General features: G+C 34.2%; 2 protein-coding genes across 8 annotated transcripts in view; one reads left to right on the forward strand and one right to left on the reverse strand.

The window, feature by feature from the left end:
- Positions 1–361: 361 nt before the first annotated feature.
- On the forward strand, positions 362–11,151 carry LOC145819976 (inositol-tetrakisphosphate 1-kinase 4-like). 7 transcript variants are annotated; one of them, XR_014360820.1, is made up of 11 exons: positions 513–955; positions 2,142–2,223; positions 2,483–2,515; positions 7,365–7,485; positions 7,733–7,825; positions 8,088–8,207; positions 8,315–8,491; positions 9,794–9,862; positions 9,975–10,059; positions 10,719–10,894; positions 10,991–11,151. XR_014360820.1 is itself a non-coding variant. In XM_082914175.1 (10 exons), the coding sequence occupies exons 1-10, from the start codon at positions 783–785 to the stop codon at positions 10,808–10,810; spliced, it is 1,032 nt and encodes a 343-aa protein (XP_082770301.1). In that variant the 5' UTR covers positions 362–782; the 3' UTR covers positions 10,811–11,151. The 7 variants fall into 7 exon arrangements, 3 of the variants coding, with proteins under 3 accessions (XP_082770301.1, XP_082770302.1, XP_082770303.1); XR_014360818.1 differs by having other exon boundaries at positions 9,807–9,862; XM_082914175.1 differs by having other exon boundaries at positions 362–955; positions 9,807–9,862; positions 10,719–11,151.
- A 1,597-nt stretch (positions 11,152–12,748) lies between these two features.
- Positions 12,749–17,504, reverse strand: part of LOC114280712 (serine/threonine-protein kinase TOR) — a 57,623-nt gene continuing 52,867 nt past the window's right edge. Inside the window, exons 46-57 of the mRNA XM_082914178.1 lie at positions 17,347–17,421; positions 17,198–17,264; positions 16,916–17,076; positions 16,559–16,732; positions 16,341–16,469; positions 16,144–16,227; positions 15,353–15,414; positions 14,779–14,851; positions 14,541–14,675; positions 14,121–14,294; positions 13,771–14,036; positions 12,749–13,073 (exon numbers count right to left, since the gene is read on the reverse strand). Coding sequence (XP_082770304.1) covers positions 13,055–13,073; positions 13,771–14,036; positions 14,121–14,294; positions 14,541–14,675; positions 14,779–14,851; positions 15,353–15,414; positions 16,144–16,227; positions 16,341–16,469; positions 16,559–16,732; positions 16,916–17,076; positions 17,198–17,264; positions 17,347–17,421 — 1,419 coding nt within the window. The 3' untranslated portion in view covers positions 12,749–13,054. The remainder of the gene's footprint in view (positions 13,074–13,770; positions 14,037–14,120; positions 14,295–14,540; positions 14,676–14,778; positions 14,852–15,352; positions 15,415–16,143; positions 16,228–16,340; positions 16,470–16,558; positions 16,733–16,915; positions 17,077–17,197; positions 17,265–17,346; positions 17,422–17,504) is intronic.

Below are 17,504 nucleotides of genomic sequence, written 5' to 3' on the forward strand. Positions count from 1 at the left end.
TTCAGGAAATTATATTTTTTTGTTTTTCGTGTTTTTTTTATTTTTACTGATATTTTTAATATTTTAAGTAATATTTTTTTATTTTTTAGACATACTTAACATAAATATACCTAAAAAATAAAAAATTTGTGAATTTTTTTTTAAATTCACTAAATACTAAAAATATAAAAAATGCAAAAATTCAGTATATTTTTTATATTTTTATATATTTATTAATTTTTTAAAATATTTTTTCACAAATTTTTTATTTTTTAAATACATCTAAATAAGATACATTTAAAAAAATAAAAAAATATATTTATTAAAAATAAAAATTAAAAAAATTTAATCCAAAACACTCCATCCAAATAGACTGAACGACATCATGGATGGAAGCATCACCACCAACAATTTTCTAATCAAAATGGCATTCACGTGAATAAATAAATCCACATGGCAAGGGTACATCAGTAAAATCAACCAGCACCACCTCCAAGCGGAGTTTCTAATAAATCTGCTTCCATTCCATTAATACACTCAGTTGATCACATTCCATTACACACTCTCTCTCTCTCTCTCTCTCTCTCTCAATCCTATCCAACTCATTTCATATTTCTCTGCTCCAAAATCTACAGAGAAGACTCAACTTCTAGAGAGAATCACACATAAACACAAACATATATATATATATATATATATACACAGAGTGTGTGAGAAAGAGGAAAAAATCGAATTTGTTGATTGATTTGGGAAGAAGCGTGATAAAAAACCCTAGGGAGTTGAGTGATCTGTAAACTAGGGTTATGAGGTTGAACGGAGAGATCTCGGACATTGATGAAGAAGATGAAGAGAGAGAAGCCGATGTGAACTCAATCGGTGTTGCCTTCCCACTCCCGCAGAAACTGGTTGTCGGTTACGCTCTCACCTCCAAGAAGAAGAAGAGCTTCTTACAGCCCAAACTCCTTTGCTTGGCTCGGTAGGTATTTTATTCATTCATTCATTCCTCCTCTTCCATCATTCACCTATCCATGTATGATCTATATCTGTATATCTCAAATCATCAAGTTCTGAAAATTGTAATTTTGTCTCTCATCTTCAATTTTTTGTATATAGATGTATGCAAATGCAATTTTTTATATATCTATGTTTGGTGTGTGAAATTATTTTTAGTTTTGTTAGCATCCAGTAGTAACTTAAAAAGAAAAAAAAATTACAAATACATGGAAAAGTTTAAGATTTTCATTATTAATATTGATAAAGTTTTCATTAATTTATAAAGTTTTGCCTGTGAGTTTCAAATGTGTTTTTTTTATCATTTATTTTTTTAAACTTGTGAGTAACAGTAGAGAATCTACAGTGGTAGGGGTTATGGTGTCCTTATCCAATTGTGGTTAAATATTTGGGAATTTGTCATTGATAAACTGTTTGCTTGACTTATCACTCCACTTACATTTTAATATCTTGGTATCTGGAATCTTGGGCGTTTCTTCTACTTGATTAATGAGAATATTCCATCATATATACCCCTTAAGACTAAGTTAACAGTGACAAATTAAAAATCTATTTCTTCTCTAGTTATAAACTACACTACCAATCCTTGTCCTTGCTGACTTGCTTATAATATGTAAAATTCTCAAAATTTATCTGATTACTGTTTCTTTTGTGGTTATTTGGAAATTACAAATTAGACCGCAATGATCCGGTAGATGTGCAGTTTGACTTCTGGTTCATTTTGGCATTGTTAACATATGAGAGAGAGAGTGAGAGAGAGACTTTTCAGATACAAGTAAACAAAATGTATATTACAAATTTAGTCCGATTCTAAATTTGCATTATTATTCATATGATAGAATTACGTGCCCAGTTAGTCATTCTCTCGTTCGTTCTTTCTTTCATTTGTTTGTTATTTTTTTTGCCTTCCTATGTATTACCAAAATTCACTTGCCAATTACTTAGTTCATGTATTATGATTTATTAGATTTGTGTCATATGTATGTTTATATTAATAATTTATTATGCAACCATGTACATGGTGCAAATTTTGTATGCACCCATATACGGGTTTTTTTTTTTTTTTTTTGTTTATAAAAAAAGAAAGAGAATGGTCTGTGCCCAAGATTATTGTTTCTTCTCTGACTATGTTTTGTTATACATCATTGCAGAAATAAAGGAATATTATTTGTTGACATTGACAGAAACAGGCCACTGTCAGATCAAGGTCCTTTTGACGTTGTTTTACATAAGGTTAGTGTTGATTTCTTCTAAAAAAGGGAAAAAAACCTCAGACTAATTGTTAAGAACTTCTTCTTTCTAAAACCTTGTGGTGATATACCATTTTTTTTTTTGGTGCCCTTTTTCTGATGTTAACACATCCTTTCTATCTCTTGCTTTTTTATTTTTTGCTTCTCTTTCCTAAATTTTTTTTTAGTTATTGTCTTCCCTTATAGTGGGAATAAGTTATTTTGTAATTTTTCATGTTTGACAAGTCTTATTTTCATTCCAGCTGGCAGGAAAGGAGTGGTGCCAGGTTGTCGAGGTTCGCGCAATTTAAACCCTATGATCCTCCTTTTTTTTGAATACCCCCGTATGATCCTTTGTTCTACTATCTCATTTGATGAACAGACTGTATTATTTTGTGCTATGGATTCTCTTACATGGCATTCATTTTTTAATTCACATTATTTCATGCCACTAGTGAAATGAAATTTATCCTATCTTATTCATGTCGGAGATTAGATGTCAAGTTTGTCAACTGACAATCATTGGTCAAACAACCAGATCTCTTGGGGCTTTAAAACTCATTTTTGTCGGACATAATCTGCAGAATCTTTGCTCTCTATCATGAATCATGATCAGTTCAGTCTCTCAAGAAATCAAACAAGTGAGGATTTTACTTTCTTTGATACATCTAGATGTTCGCGTGTTGCTAAGCATAGTTGCAAAAAGTATGGAATCTTTCAATAATTTTTAGGGAGCTTTTTCTTTATTTCTTTGTATCATATACTTGTTGGTTGCTTGGATTAGTTGTAAAATTGGGCTTCAGGGTGAATGAGTCCATGGTTTTTGACACTGTTATATGTATATTTTTTAGGGCGTATTATAATTTTCACCCTCCAACTTTTACCTGAAGTCCACTTTGGTCCCTAATGTTCTAACTACAACAACGTTGTCCTCGTACCTTATGGCGAATTTTAATTGCAAAAATGGATGAAACTTGACCATGCAAAGGGCGCATGGCCTGTATTATGGGACATTGGAGGGAAACATGAAATTCCTACAAAAAAAATAAAGACACGGGAAAGGTTGGAGGGAAGAGAGAGGGAAATCCAGGAAGAGAGACGGGACGAGAAGAGAAGAGAAGAGAAGAGAAGAGAAGAGTCCATACAGAAAGAGATAGCAAGAATGGAGTGTTTAAATATATATACAAATACAAAACTCTTGTATATAAACTTTTTCTCAAATTTTGACGCTCTATATGTACTCTTCAGTAATATCCTTTCTCTCACTTCAATAATAGTTCCAGTTCATTTGTTCCATACTGAAACTGCACCCCTCTGGTCATGGACCATGTCACTAGCTACACAGTAATGCAAGTTATATGAAGATCCAAGCTCCACCTGCATTTGTGAATGCAATGGGGAGAAGATTTTGCCATGACCATCTGGTGGTTCCAGAATTGAGTCAAATAGAGGTGGGCATCAATTGATTGATCCATTGGCTCTTTTGGTGGGCGGCATCTGACAAAATATATGTACAATTCTAAAGTGTACCTTATGGAATTCACAACACTGCAAGTGATTGAGATTTCATAAAATTTTCTTTTGAGCTCTCTCTATTCACTCCCTCCCTTTGATCAGCATTCATTTAAACTGATATTTCTTTTCTGAGTTGGTGCAGGCCGTCTAATATATAAAAGGGTACTAAGCTTGCAGTTATTCTGAAAATGTCACATATGTTTCATTTTCTTGACTTTCTAGCATTGCATTCGAAGGAATATTGTTCACTACAGAACCCATTTTAACAATTGATGTGTTGGTGTGTTTGTGACTTCGTATCCGTGTTCTGTGTCTGTCTCCGTGCTTTTTAGATTTTGATATCTGGAGTTTATGTGCTCACAGCTTGAGCTCGATTTTTAGGCTCGTTTTGTAATCGAGCCAAGCTTAAGTAGACCCAAGCTCGGCTCGATAAAGCTCGTGAATATAAAGAAAATGAATTAATATTTATTTTTAATAATATATCAAATAATTTTTCATTAATTTATTTTATTTTTGTGTTTGGTGTTTGTGTAAATTTACATATTTGATTGATGAAATTTATTATTAATATAAGCATTCTTTTATATTTTGCTCATAATTTTTTTTTTGTTGTTTTTTTTAATATCTTGATAAGGAAATAATTTAATTTTTTTTTAAAAACTTGAGCTCGTTTATTTAATCTAGCTTACTCAAGCCAAGCTCAAGTTTCTCAAATACTTGACGAGCCAAGCTCAAGCTTGATTATCTAAACTCAACTTGAGCTTGAGCTCAACTAATTCTGAGTAAATGAGGTTGAACTCCAAAAAGTTCAACTCAGCTCAGTTTGTTTGCAACCCTAAGGAAGTCTAGAAAGTTTCACATTGTTGTCCAACAATTGCTGTATTTGGCTTGAGCAAGTAACCCATGTTAGAAGCAAAGATATTAATAAAACATTGGTGGTAAATTATGATATCATTAAGCCTATATGATGATCATTTCACTTGCAGAATTTGCCCTTGTGTAACTGCCTAAAGTTACTACATCTTTTACTTCCAAAAAAAAAAAGAAAGATTTTGTGACTTGATATGAGTGTTCCTTTTGTTGGTGTAGTAGTTCATCCTTCTATAAATGCTTCTGCTAGTTACTACATCTTTAGTTTGAAAAAAAGAAGAAAGTGTTTTGCAACTTAATATGAGTGTTTTTTTTTTCTTCTTCCGTTTTGGTGTGATAGCTGACTCACACAAACAATTTTAACATGCAACTCCTGCTAATATAATTAGTACTCTATTTCATTTCTATACTGGATCAGACGATAAATTTAGACGGAAAAAATTTGTGTTACGGAAGTTCTTGGCAACAGCCTTACTCCCCCCTCTAGCTCAAAGTTCTTGGTTGGCTGCTGCACTATTCACTTTTAAATCCGTATCTGCTTAATTAGGGTTTTATTTGCAGTAGTATTGCTGTTGGCTTACCTCAAGCTCAGATTATATGCCTTTGTTGGGTTTGATTTCTTTATAAGATTCTGGGAGGGCCTTTGGTGAGAGAGTCTTCATTGTTCTCTTCTCTTACATTTCATGCTTAGTCCTTTTTGGAGGACCCCGGAGTGGTGTCCTTGGAACCTCATGGCTCCAATTTAGCTACCATTCTCTGTTTGTTTCATATCTTAAAGTTACTGTTGTTCCTCCCACCCTTCTAGTTCCTTTCTTCTCTTCTTTCTAATAAGCTAATTTGATTGTTCAAATTGCTCCCTAAAGTTAGTCCCTTTGTTTGGCTTGTGGATCTCAAAGGGTTAACTGTTGATTGGCCCAAGAGAACAAAAGAATCTTTGATATTTAGATTGATACTTTTGGTTGGGGCAAGGTTGGCACTGGATGGCTTTAAGGAAGGTCTTCAAGGTCTACTTAGAATATATATCGCTACGGGTTGGAGAATTTTTGTTGCTACAGGTTTGAGTGATTGAAGAATGAACGGTGTTCTGCTTATGAAATTAAACTTTTTGGCACTATAAAGGGGTTAACAAAGGCTTTTTTAATCTCAAAGGCTTTTAAAGATCAGAAAATTGAAGATAGGAAAACAAGAGGAAAAGAAGATCTTGTAGAACTGTTACTTAGCTACATCATGTAACCATTTAGGGCTTTGAAAGGTTGTTTGAAAACTCCTCTCCATCTAATAGAATGTTGCATACATACATAAAAGCAGTGGCAAAGTCATCCTTCCTGTGGTCAGAATAAGACTTTTGGATTTCAATCAAACCTTACCAAGGAAAGGGATCAGGGATACCAAATATAGCTCAAGCAGTTCCTGTATGTGATAGATTTCTGGGTACTTTGACCTTCTTATGGCCCAAGTATTGCATTCTGCAAACCCCCTTTTTGTACCTAATGGAGTCATACCTCCATTTTTTTAATCCTATTGATGTTGCTAATCTAGAGACAGACTTATGGAGAGATTCATTAAAATTTAGGCGCCATAGTAAATTTCTTTTTGTCTTAAGAACTCATAATTTGCTTTCTATATCTTCTATGCAAGGCTACTGTTGAAAATTTGAGCAATGATCACAGATCAAGAGAAATAACAATGAGAACATAACCCATGATGGGTTAGTACCCTCATTTTTATTACTGCTACCAAAAATAGTTAATTACATATTTGCTCCTTTATACATATAAATATTCTCAACACTGCACCTTAAGTTGAATTATAGATTATCTATCATACCTAGCTTGTTACTTAACTTAGACAACCTAGGACAGAAAAAAGAAGATAGAAGAGAAAAGAGGGAAAGGAAGGGAAGAACAGTCCATCAATTTTAATCCTTTCCTTCATCGATTCGATGCTCAGATGCTGTGTGGAGAGAGAGATTACATCTTTATACCAGCAATATTCTCAACAGCTACTTTTCAGTCTCAATTGGAGAATATAAGAGTTTGACTATTAACTCATTGCTTATATCTTAATTTGGCTTCTGCTAACTTCATACTAACCCCTACTGATTTTTATTTTATTTAATTTTATTTCTTACATCTTCATAAGAAGGCTACTTTGCTGTCTCAATTTGATAATGAGAGTTATGACTAGTAGCTCATTGCTTATATCTTAAATTGGCTTGTGCTTTTATACTAACCCCTGCTACATAGACCATGTTGAAGGGCTCTTTGTGATCTTGAGTGTCCCATGTTATATCCTCATAGGTGTTTGTAATTGCTCACTTGCATTTTGATGTCAAAATCTCATTATTCTTGGCGAGTATGCAGCAGCATAATATTGATGTTAGTAAGTCTGATATTCCATTGAGTAGAAATTCAAAACTAACTCACAATTTGGCCTTGCTTGTAAGATCTTTTATAGCATTTATGCAACAATTAAACTGTTTCCCTAAAGAGCTTTTAAAATGACAAGGATGAAACTTATCATGATTATTGTGAAGGAAAAAAAAAAAAAAAAACAGTTCTGATTTTAATGAATAAGTGCAATGCTATTTCATCCAATCTAGAATAGAACTTTGGAATTTTTATGGCATTGTTATATAGATTCATGCTATAGACAATCAGAGCTGGAATTTAATCTACTTAAATTATTCCTTATGGTTTGTGGTTCAAAATTTTTCATGCCTTGACAGCATACTTCTCCTATTTTTCTTTTATTTTGAAGGATTACAGGCTAAAACATCCAGAAGTTATTGTTCTTGATCCTCCGCATGCCATACAACATGTATACAACCGTGAGTCCATGCTTGAGGATGTGGCTGATCTCAACTTGCCCGAGTGCTATGGTAGTGTCTGTACCATCTTTGCTGATTTCTGATCTATTCTTATATCACTGTCTCCTCTTTATTATTTTACTTTTTCTTGGAAATAGATTATATGCGGGACTAATCGTTGTTTGCTGGAAGATGTATTCATAAGATTCAAACTAATTCTGTTGCTCATGTAAGGGAGCTTTTATGTGGTAACTTTTGCTCCATTGACCAGTACTTGAATATATGATCAATTTGTTTGGGCTTTCAACTATTGTTGTAGGAAAAGTTGATGTCCCAAGGCAACTGGTTGTCGCTGAAGATCCATTATCCATCCCTGTTGACGTTACTAAAGCTGGGTTAAAGCTACCTCTAGGTATTCCTTCTTAGTTCCTGTGCTTTCTCATTTACCGTGTAAACCTGCTGATTCAAGCTTCGAACAACTTGACTCCTAATGAAGTATAATATCCCTTAAAATTCTATATTTGTGTCACTAATCCCAATGCTGGTATACATGTGACAACCCTTAGGGGCCATAAGAACAGACCATTATGATTTGGTATTATGCAAATTTAATCCTTCTGGTAACCTGCCCCAAACTGAGATTGTTAATTGCTCTTTTGCTTCTACTTTTCCAGTCGCGAAACCACTGTTCGTGGATGGAAGTGCAAAGTCCCATGAACTATTTATTGCTTATGACGAATACTCCCTCTCAAAACTTGAACCTCCTTTTGTTGTTCAGGAGTTCATCAATCATGGTATTTTGGTTGCAGAAATGCACGAGCAGCCCTTTTTTTTTTACCCCATCCATAGCCAAAATAGCATCTTTCTAACTAGAATCCATCTTCTACTTGCCTCGTTGTAGGTGGTGTTCTCTTTAAGGTTTACGTTATTGGGGAAACAATAAAGGTAGTTAGGCGCTTCTCTCTACCAGATGTAAGTAAACCTGAGCTATCTAAAATTGCTGGTGTATTCCGTTTCCCGAGGGTTTCATGTGCTGCAGCTTCTGCTGAAGATGCTAACCTAGACCCTGCTGTTGCTGGTGAGTTTTATGACTCTCTCTCTCTCTCTCTCTCTCTCTCTCTCTCATTTCCTTTTTTCTTCTTGCTAAGCTTCTCTCTCAATTATTTTGGTATTTTATTTGAGGTTTATTGCTCATAGCTTGCGTTTAACTGTTAGAATGTGTTTAACTATGGGCTATGTTACATGGATTTGGGTACGGGTGTTGGGGCGGGGGCGGTCCATCAAACCTCAAATTTAAGGGTACGTGGTCTTAGCAGGGTTATATTTTTGCATTTTTAATATGTAATGCGAGATAAATTGGTAATATATGTAACATATAATGTCAAAGAGAATTTTTACTCATTTTATAGTAATTATACCATAATATATATATATATAATGACAGTGAAATACAAATAGGGTAAATTACACTGACACCCCTTGAGGTTTAGCCCAATTACATCCCACCCCTTGACGTTCTGAAAATTACGGGTTTGTTTGGTTTGGTTTTTAGGGAGTAATTTTTAAAAATTGTTTTGGGGAAAGAGTTTAGAATTTTTTTTGATTTGTTTGGTTGTGTATTTTGAAAGTAGTTTGGGAGTTTGGAATGATTTGGTATTTTGTTGTAATTGAGTAGATGTGCATGATAGAAAATGATTGAGAAGGAGTGAGGAGAGAGAAAAAGTGATTGATTGATGTGTAAGAGAGAGAAAGTGATTTTGAAAATTGTTTTGGAAAAATTACAAACCAAACAAGTTTTTTAGAAATTTTTTCCCAAAATCACTCTACAAAGCCAAACTAAACATAGCCAACATTTCCACCCTTGCGGTTAATAGTCTCATTTCATAAATTCCCCTACTTATATAAAAGGCAACAACTCAGAGTGAATTAAAAAAAAAAAAAAAAGTAAAGCAAAGGAGAGAGAGAGAAAAAAAAAAAAACAGAGGAAGTAAAGTAAAGTAAGGAAAGAGAGAGTGTATGAGTTCAATGTCTTCATTCCGTCTAAATAATTACAATAAGAGGGAGGTTAGTGTAATTTCCTAAACGTTAGGGGGAGATATGTATTAAACAAAAACCTCAAGGGGTGTAAGTGTAATTTACCCATACAAACACTCGACCAAGTGTCGAGTGTCAAACATGGGTATTTAATTTATTTTGAAGAGTCCATGTAACGTAGACTATGGTACCACTGCAAGTTCCTCTTCCCTAGGTCTCATGGCCACACACGATATACCTACTCGCATCAATGTCTGGGTACTGTTTGATGCTTGACTTCATTTGTGGAAAGAAGTGCGTTAAAAATGCTTTTTTTGGCCTTACAAGTTCACTTACATAAATTTAGCGTGTTATTGCAGAACTGCCTCCAACGCCTTTGCTTGAGAGACTTGCAAAGGAGTTGCGTCGTCGACTGGTAGCTTTCTGTTGTTTATTCCATTATTTCAATTTATTGTTTGCCAGTGGGTGTACTCCACGTCTGGTTATATTTTAATGATGACTATTTTTTCTGTTTGGGCATGTTTTAGGGTCTCCGGCTGTTCAATATAGATATGATTCGAGAGAATGGAACTAGAGATCTATACTATGTTATCGATATCAACTACTTCCCTGGCAAGTGAACCTGTCCTCAGTTGATATCATATATGTATATTTTTATCTCCTTCATGATGTTGTATGCAATCTTTGAACTGGAATGCTCTCTCTCTCTCTCACGCGCACGCGCGTGCGCGCATGCCCACTTTTATGTGGGCACACAAAAACACTTATAGTATGAAAAAGTGTATGATCAAGTTCACTTGACAGGGAATTTGAAAAATAATAATTGCCATTTAAAAGGCCGTATCACCTACTTTGTGCCTGTGCATTCAATGACCTTGAAACTTAGAATTACTTGGATTCAAAATCCTATGAGCAATTTGCGGATGGTCATTTTTTGTAAATGCAAAAATGATCAAAGAAAAGTACCTTCCTTTTTTATAATTGTTAAAGCAGAAAAGAAGCATGCTGTTTAGGTGCATAGGAGTGTGAATTGTTACTTGTTTAGGGCCTGGCTATTTGGTGCATCTTTGACAGTAGTTTCATCATCTGATTTGTGAGAATGCGATAACCAAATCATATTCTCCTGTCTAATGTGGACATTGCACATTTGAAACATCATGTCGTAATCATGTAATGTAGGACTTGCTAATCCTTTCTGCAAATGTGTGCTTCACTTTTGCTTGAGTTTTTTTTTCAGTTGTTACTCAACAAACTCTTTGGAACTGTTGCAGGGTTTGGGAAAATGCCGGAATATGAGCATATATTTACAGATTTTCTTCTAAGCCTCATGCATAGCAAGTACAAGAAACGGCCTGGTATTTAACTGGGAATGTATCCGTCGTGTATGATGTTTACTTGCAAGTTTAATCTTTTGAGAAATCGAGAAGGATATGGTTTTAGCTTGCTGGTATGATTTGTCATCTTGTCAACGCCTGTGTCGTGTATAAAATTCTGTTGCAGTCTTATTCTCAATGGTTTTTTCTTGCTTTCTTTTTCTTTCTAGGCAAAATGAGTTGATTTATGGTAATTTGCCTCCAACTTTCTCGGGGGCATTGACCCGATGCAATTCTCTGTAGCCTTTCTTCTAAAGGAAGGTCGATCATGGTCACTTCATCTACTCTACTTGAATTTCCTAATCGTGCAAATTCAATAATTCTTAGGAAAGTGAAGTTGTGCTCTTTAATTTTGTATTTTCTTGAATTTCTCGTGTTTATGTGAATGGAAGTTACTGTTACTGTTACTCGTTTGGTAACAACAAATCTTGGCAAGAAACTTCAAATACTAATAGCTTCCAAACCCCAGGGCTCTCTTGCCCCATTTCCGAATCCACGAGACTCTTCAGTTTGTTCAGATTTTTATTTTTATTTTTTTATTTTTATTTTTTGGATTTTTCAAAAAAATCGACAGGTTATTATTTATCTTCAGTGACTTTTTTTTAAAAAATTTATATAAATATTTTAGTTAATTTTTGTAGGGAATTTTTTTTTTTTTTTTTTAAAAATAGGAGTAAAAAATATAATTACAAATTGATCATTTGTATAACAGTAATGCTTCAAGTATATATCTGTGAGAGAGGAAGGGGAGAGGAAAAAAATAAAATAATAAATATAATATTATGTGATCACAAATCAGTTGGAGGTGGTAGGGATTATCAAAAATGAGGGTCTCAAATATTTTTCGTTATATAATTTGGTTCCAAAACCCAGGGCTCTTTTCCCCCATTTCTGAATCCACAAGACTTTTCAGTGCTCGGTTTTTTTTTTTTTTTTTTTGGATTTTTCAAAAAAATTGACAGGTTCTTGCTTGTCATTAGTGACTTTTTAAATTTATTTTATATATGTATATATATATAAATATTTAGTTATTTTTTGTAGGGAAAATTTCAAAAAAAAAAAAAAAGGGAGTAAAAAATATAATTACAAAGTGATCATTTGTATAATTCAATTCATGGTTTTACTCGTACATCCATTACTCTTCAATTATGTGTACTACTACATTTTATTTGAGATATATATATATATACACTTTTGATGCGTCTAACAAGCAAAACAAATTGATAACAATATGACAATTTTATTTTATATATATATATATATATTTAGTTATTTTTTGTAGGGAAAATTTCAAGGAAAAAAAAAAAATAGGGAGTAAAAAATATAATTACAAAGTGATCATTTGTATAATTCAATTCATGGTTTTACTCGTACATCCATTACTCTTCAATTATCTGTACTGCATTTTATTTGAGATATATATATATATATATATAAATATATACACTTTTGATGCGTCTAACAAGCAAAACAAATTGATAACAATATGAAATTTTTTTTACTAAAAACAAATAAAAAAAACCTCTGCATTTTTGTTCAGATTTTCTTTGTCATTTCAAAAACAAAAAAAAAAAATAAAAATAAATTAAAACACCTTTAACCTTTGATTTATTTAAAAATTTTCAATAAAATTACTATAATTTAAATTTTTTTTACTAAAGACATGAAAACTCATCTGGAAAATGCAAAAAATATATCAAAGTTGGTTATTTTAAAGCTAGATTTGGCAGATTCTGTCATAATATCTAGCAAAAAACAGGAGAAACCTGGATGTAGATCTTTCTGGCTACTGGTAGCTGAAAACAACATTTGCATCCTTAATAAAAATTGCATCAAATACAAAAATAAAACTAAATATTAAAAAAGATATATATATATATATATATAAAAAAATGAAAATGAAAAATTGTGGTTAGTAACATGGAGCATGATTACAACCACAAAATAAGTGATTGCTTTGTAGCGCTCTCATAAATTTAATCTGAGCAAAATATATTGCTACACATGTACAGTCATTACTTTAGTAGAGGATGATTACACCTTAAGCATTGGTTAAATACAACTTTTGCCATCATGGATATTTTATGAGAACGCTCACTTAAAACACAGCTGCTATATATACAAACAGGCAGGAAGATAAACAACAGGGATAAGCCCATTAGGTACCAGGACAATTCAAAGATATAACACATATATACACATATGTACATGTACAGTGCGGTCGAGTCTTCCAGTTACCAAAAAGGACACCACCTGTGACAAGCAAAAGTAGAGCGCGTTAAGACATGAAATAAAACCTCATCCATGGGGTGCGCAAGGTTAGCATTGTGGAGAAATAGTCTAGAGGTTGTAGAATTGGAATATATGGGCAAGAATAAAAAAAAGCTAGTGTACAATATAAAGAATCAAAACAGAAGCTGTCAGATAACATTTAGAGAACCAGACACCCTGTAACAAGGCTAGGCTTTTTTGCAATATTAAAACAATGTGAGATCTTTCTACGGCTGCGGTCTAGACTATATTAACAGTGCTAAATTCTAGTTCAAATTTCTGTTTGACTAATTCTTATGCGGTGTTTTGCTATGTAAACAAACATGACGTTGAGTGAAAGCTCCAGAGGACTATTTTTAGTGGTTTAAAATATTGCAAGTTATTTTATTTTATTTTATTTTTTGGGTAATAAGTTTGTATGAGTTTCTATTATCTGCCTTCCATGAGGTTCATTTTAAATAATAGCTTCTTTGCATTGCGTAACCACCTTCAAGAAATAGAACTAAAGAGGGCAGGCAGAAATTGAAAGGAGATCCTTACCAAATACCTGAACAAAATATGAGCTTCGTACAAATATATATATATATATATATATGAGCTTCACACGTTAAAAAAAAAATTAACAATGCAGATGCATATAACCATAAAAAAGGATCACTAATAAACTGTGATATCATACCCGACATAATTTTGGCACAAATTTTCATGCGATCTAGCTTGCAGAATCAACTTTTCGACTTGTAGTTTAACAGATAAACCATGTTCAACTTCACGAGTCTCTCCAGAGATCATGGTATTGTGGTCTACTGCAAGTTGAGTGGAGTTGGTTGATCCCAAAGAAGAAGTAGAAAAATCACGTCCTGTAAGCTTATTACTCATCCGAGCCATAACAACCACAGCACGCTGATTCAAGACCTCATTTGCATCACCTAGTTGATTGACAGCCTGCGAATAACCCCTCAAAGCTATAAGCGTAACTAACCATTAGCACATTGGCAAAATTTTTAACAAAACCAATTTTTTTAATACCTGAAGAATTTCCCTCTCTCGAGCACCCCGTTGAGGTTGAAGCAGCTCCCTATTTGGAGCAGTTTCTTCACTATTCACAACTGTGGGGACGTGAGTGCTGACAATAGTCGACATTTGTGGGACTTCATTGAAGTTGAAAAGCCGCCAGTTTATTAGAGGATCGTGAACAAAGGCCTAAAAAGTGCGTGGAACTAAAATTAGCTCCCTTGTCACATAATATTAGCTACTTAATACTTTAAATGGTTCTCTCGTCAATGACTGTCCACAAATTTTCAAGCCATAATGTGTATGTTACCTGTTCTATTTCCCAATAAAAAGTGAGACGATAAGTTTTACAGAAACATGTTCTAGTTTGATTAGAACCAAACTAGTCAAGAAAAATGTCACCGAAACAGATACAGAACAGAGAAATTATGGTACCTCCATCATAGCCATGACACTGTCCTTGTGTGTTCGGAGAACTTGCATCACATTTTCGCAAGTCAAGCGGAAGTTGCCTTCGATACCACTAACCTCCATAGCTTTAACAAGCATTCTAGTCAATCGGAAGGGAACCTACATTATCACTTTCATGTAAGACGACTTGACAAAAAGGTAATGACATAGGCCATTCATCTGCAAGTTTTGTCAGCAGTACTTAAAAATTAGAACAGCCTACCTTTTCAGGGAACTTCTCTCTGTTCATTGAAGCTTCAAAACAGTCTCCAAAATCAATGTGCAATATCTTCCCACTGCAAGATGACATAATATGAATACTTTGAAAACCTTACACTCCGTTTGTATGGGCAGAAAATATTTTTCAAAAAATATTTTCTGCATTTTCTGGCATCTGGTACAACGGAAAACAAAAGTGAAAACAAAAAGCATTTTCTATGGTCAATGGAAAATGTTTTCTAATTTTAAAAAGCGAAAAATGTTTTCTGAATCAAACGTTCGTCAATGGCAATACATTAGCACCACTACCATCACCTCCAACACCACCACAGCCACAACCACAACCACAACCACCATCACCGCCGCCTCCACCCCGCCGCTGCCACTACCACCACCACTTATGCAACTATTAGTACATTAGTTTCAAGAACACAGTCAAACATAAGAAAACATTTTCTAGAAAAAGTTTTCTATAGAAAAAGTATTCCAGAATTTTTTTCCCAGAAAATGTTTTCCGCAGAAACAAACAAAGCATTCATCATAATTAAACTACCTATTCTTTTCCAATCATAAAATACCTGGAACGATTCAGCATTACGTTACTAGGGTGTCGATCACCTAAGCCAAGAAGGTAACCAACCTGAAATATGTACCACCTATCTTAAAACACAATTTCTTAAAACATAATTCTGCAACAAAAAGAAATGAAAAGAAATACATAGATCTTAGTCATTTTACGTCATGAAGGATAGCAAGCACGCTACAAAATGGGCAAGGCTAAGTGCCAAAAACATATACATGATCAATTTAAAGATCATTGTGCTGCAAGTCTTTGATACCCAGAAGTGGGGGTGTCCACATATATAGTTGATTTCAGGTAATTGTGAGTTTCTAGATAATAGCAAAAGCTTGATTTCAAGAATATTACAGAAATGCACAAAACCAGTGACTCATAATCATCCAACCTCTGAACATAAGGATCCAAATGTGCACCAAGGAAGCATGTACGACAGACAAATAAATGGATTTAGCAAAACTGAACAAATTGAATATGCTGCTAAGGGGCGCATCTAACTAAAGAGGGATAAGTATATAATTAAATGGCATACATTTTACTTTAATATATATGTATTACCAATTTACCACTCTCAGACCGTTCCATAAGCAGGAGCCTTGTGCATGGGGTCTAACCTTTTGTATATGTATATATGTTTCTATGTATATGGAAATTTCTCAAACATAAAAGGTTCCTAAACAAGAAAAAAAAAAAAAATGGGAGCTACATCATGCTGATTTTATGGAATGACATGCTAGAAGGTCTGGCTATGTTTAGGAAGAGATTCAAACAAGTATGAAGAGGAACTAATACCATGCTCATGACAGCCAAGCTTCTAGTATAATTTGTCCTCCTGTCTAGCCAAACCTCAGAAGTGCGACTTTTCAACCAAAGAACCTATCAAGAACCAAATCAAACAACTTGAGCAAAAAACAAGAACGACATATATATATATATATATAGAGAGAGAGAGAGCACCGCATGCAGCGAACTACTCAGAGAAAACATACCCTTGCTAGGTCATTTCCTTCGGTATTTTGCAGAGCATACTCAAAGACCTCTACTTTAGCTATAAGTGGCAAATGATCATAATCTGGAGCGAAACTAAGCATATGTTTGTGCTCTTGATTTAAGATGATCTATAAACCAGAAGCTTTCATAAGAAAAAGATGAAATGTAGTAATATAGAGATTGGGTCAGGGGGGGTATCCAATGTACTTTAACAGACCTTTCTACCATCCCTGTATTCCCGAATGAGATAGTGCAGGGTATCACAATTTGGGACCCACCCTATCAATCCACTGTTTGGAGATAATGGAATGACGGAATATCTTTGAATAGCAAGATCTTTCTCTCCAGTTTTCCTAGAATTTTCCAGCAGAGTGTTCACCAATCCAAAGAGCTGGGAACACATGTAAAGTTCAATTAAAATGTCCTTGATAGAGTGATGCGACAATAAACCAGACAAGCAAAACTAATGCAGAAAATATAACCATTATATGCCTCAGAATCCTAGCAATCTTGAGAACATCATCATCCACTAACAAACATTACGAGGCAAAACCAGTAGAAAGTAGAAAAAAACCTGCATGACACGTTCATCTTGGCGTAAATCTTCATGTCCCTTCAATAGGAAAGCATAATCTTCTCCATTGCTTCCATGAATTGTCAATTTCCTAGGTCGCTGTTTAGATGTTATAACAACAAGCTGGGGCGCAAACGATGAAATTGTCACCACTGGTGAATCTGAAATATCGTAAAAGGGCACACATAAATGTATTGTGGTGAAAACTAGATTTACTCCAATAGACTTTACAGAATAGACCTTTAAAGTTAGTCTTTCCTCAAACCATGACCTAGATTTTACCTGCCCGGTATGTCCCAGGAACAGCAAGCTCCAAATTGCGGCACTCTAACAATTCGGGGGAAACAGACTAGTTATGCAAAAAGGAAAACAGGTTAATATTGGAGTAGCAACACATGAGAATCCGACATAAAGACAGAAATGATTCTTGCCTGCAGGTCTAGGGTAGTAAGAGTTTGAAGCTGCTTATCTATCCTTCTGAAGACATGATAATACAGATCCCAGGCCTGGTAAAAAAAAAACCTTCAACTTGGTAACTCCAGGTCATGACAACAGATGGGTGAACAGTTGTGAGCAGGTAACCAGGCAG

The sequence above is a fragment of the Camellia sinensis genome, chromosome 2 (genome assembly GCF_055761805.1).
Source record: "Camellia sinensis isolate YWXY chromosome 2, ASM5576180v1, whole genome shotgun sequence".
NCBI lineage: Eukaryota > Viridiplantae > Streptophyta > Magnoliopsida > Ericales > Theaceae > Camellia > Camellia sinensis.